Below are 1,873 nucleotides of genomic sequence, written 5' to 3'. Positions count from 1 at the left end.
AACACGTTGTTTCATTCGGCCCATCTACACGCGCACATGGCCCTCCCCCCTCGGGCACTATGCTCGGGGCCGCCCATCACTTAGCCATGGCGGCCCCGAGCGCCGACAATGGCCCAGACCGGCCCAGCATAGCCCAGGCAAGCCCAGCCCAGGCTAGGCCCTGCCTAGGCCAGCATGGTTGGGCCCAGGCTGGGCCAGGCCAGTCCAGGCCATGCCTGGCCCCTGAGGCCAGCCCCATTGCCAGTCAGGCTGCCCCTTTTGTCAGCCAGGCCAGCCCCTTTGTCAGTCAGGCTGGCCCCTCCGTCAGTCGGACCGGCCCCTTTGTCAATCAGGCCAGCCCGCTGCCGACCACGCCAATCCCATGCCAGCCCAGGCCGGCTCTTGCCATCTGACGCAGCCAGCCAGCCCGGGCCAGCCGGCTCGCCCAAGCCGAGCGGCCGTTCTCGCCACCAGACTGCCCTGGCAACCGTTTGCCCGAGGTGACGGTGCTCGGGCGTCGTGGATGACCGTGACGAACGTTGGCCAATCTTGCCCGGGCTCGTGCCTGTGCCTGTGCCTTGACGTGCCTGTGTGCCTTGACGTGCCTGTGCCTTGACGTGCCTGTGACTTGATGCGATCGTGCGGCGTGCGACGGGCGCGTGGTGTGACGGCCCCCTTGCGAATCGACCAGCAGGGGCGCTGCTCGGCGCCCACCTCAGAGCAGGCATGAGATGCCTGGGCCGAGGGCCGAGGCGACCGCCGCCGCCGCAGCAGCAGCCACCAGAGAGGCAAAGAGGGAGGGGGAGATGCTGGATGCGGCATTCTCGCTGCCGCCGCTCCTGGTCGGCGCGGTGGCGGAAGGTGCCGCCGGGCCGCCGCTGGACGTCGATGCGGGCGTCGACGACGTGCTGCCGGCGGCGGCGGCGGCGTTGGCCTTGAGCGAGTCGGTGCAGGTCAGGTTGGCGCCGACGCTTGCATCCGACGTGAACCTGACGTCCGAGCACTGCCTCGCGGTGTCGGAAAAAAGAGGAAGGGAGCAATGGCCAGGGGGCCAAGTGCGGCGCAGGTGGCGCGGCGACTGGATCAGCGCCTCGTCGTGTCATGGCGACGTGGCGGAACATGAGCGGGGCGCGCCTTGCCCCTCGCCCGTCGGAGACGTACCTGGTAGAGATGGCCGTGGACCGAAATGAACTCGACCATGATGGTGGCATTGGTGCCGTCGGCGATCGTCGAGCCGGGCACGTCGAGGGCGCTGGCGTTGGCGTGGAAGCAGAATTCACCTGCCAGGTCTCGGCCAGAGGGGTGACGAGTCGAGTCGAGTCGAGATGGGCGCGAGATGGTGTCAGCTTCCACAGCACAGGTGTCGCGACCAAGGCCGCCGACGACGACCCGAGGCCGACGGCGTCCACCAGCGCTGCGCCGTAAGCGGGAGCTCACCCTGTCCGCTGATGGCCAGATCCTTTCGCAGCGGAGGGATGCTGGCCCCTCCTGCCGACGTCTTGAGGAACGATTCGGGGCCCGTCGGCTTCTCGTCGAGGCTGAGGTAGATCTGTTTACGCGTGCCGGCAAAACGAGAGGGCGAAGAGTCGGTTTAGAAAAAACGCGCTACCGAAGCTAGGCTGGGCCGGTCGACGGCGTTGCATTGCGATGCGAGGCGATGCGAGGCGAGGCGAGGAGTGGCGAGGCGATGTGGTGTGGTGCGATGCGATGCCATCGAGCGTGCCGATGAGCAGCAGCAGCCGCAGCCAACGACGACGACGACTCACATTGACTGTGGCCGAGTCGTGGTGCGAAGTGATGGCGACGGGCCCGTTTCCTGGCAGACGGCCCAGGGAGAGCGCGGGAGAGAGAGAGAGAGAGAGAGAGACAGACGAAGAAGGAATGAGCATCCATC

At 67.3% G+C, this 1,873-nt stretch overlaps 1 protein-coding gene across 1 annotated transcript; it reads right to left on the bottom strand.

The window, feature by feature from the left end:
- Positions 1-694: 694 nt before the first annotated feature.
- PFL1_05287 (uncharacterized protein) lies at positions 695-1,868 on the bottom strand (the record flags this gene model as incomplete). The annotated part of the gene is made up of 4 exons (XM_007882820.1): positions 695-982; positions 1,141-1,259; positions 1,417-1,528; positions 1,848-1,868. The coding sequence occupies 4 exons, from the start codon at positions 1,866-1,868 to the stop codon at positions 695-697; spliced, it is 540 nt and encodes a 179-aa protein (XP_007881011.1).
- Positions 1,869-1,873: the final 5 nt, after the last annotated feature.

The sequence above is a fragment of the Pseudozyma flocculosa genome (genome assembly GCF_000417875.1).
Source record: "Pseudozyma flocculosa PF-1 unplaced genomic scaffold scaffold00019, whole genome shotgun sequence".
Lineage (NCBI taxonomy): Eukaryota > Fungi > Basidiomycota > Ustilaginomycetes > Ustilaginales > Ustilaginaceae > Pseudozyma > Pseudozyma flocculosa.
Note: the sequence above shows the minus strand (reverse complement) of the source record. Positions and strands in the feature narration are given on the sequence as shown.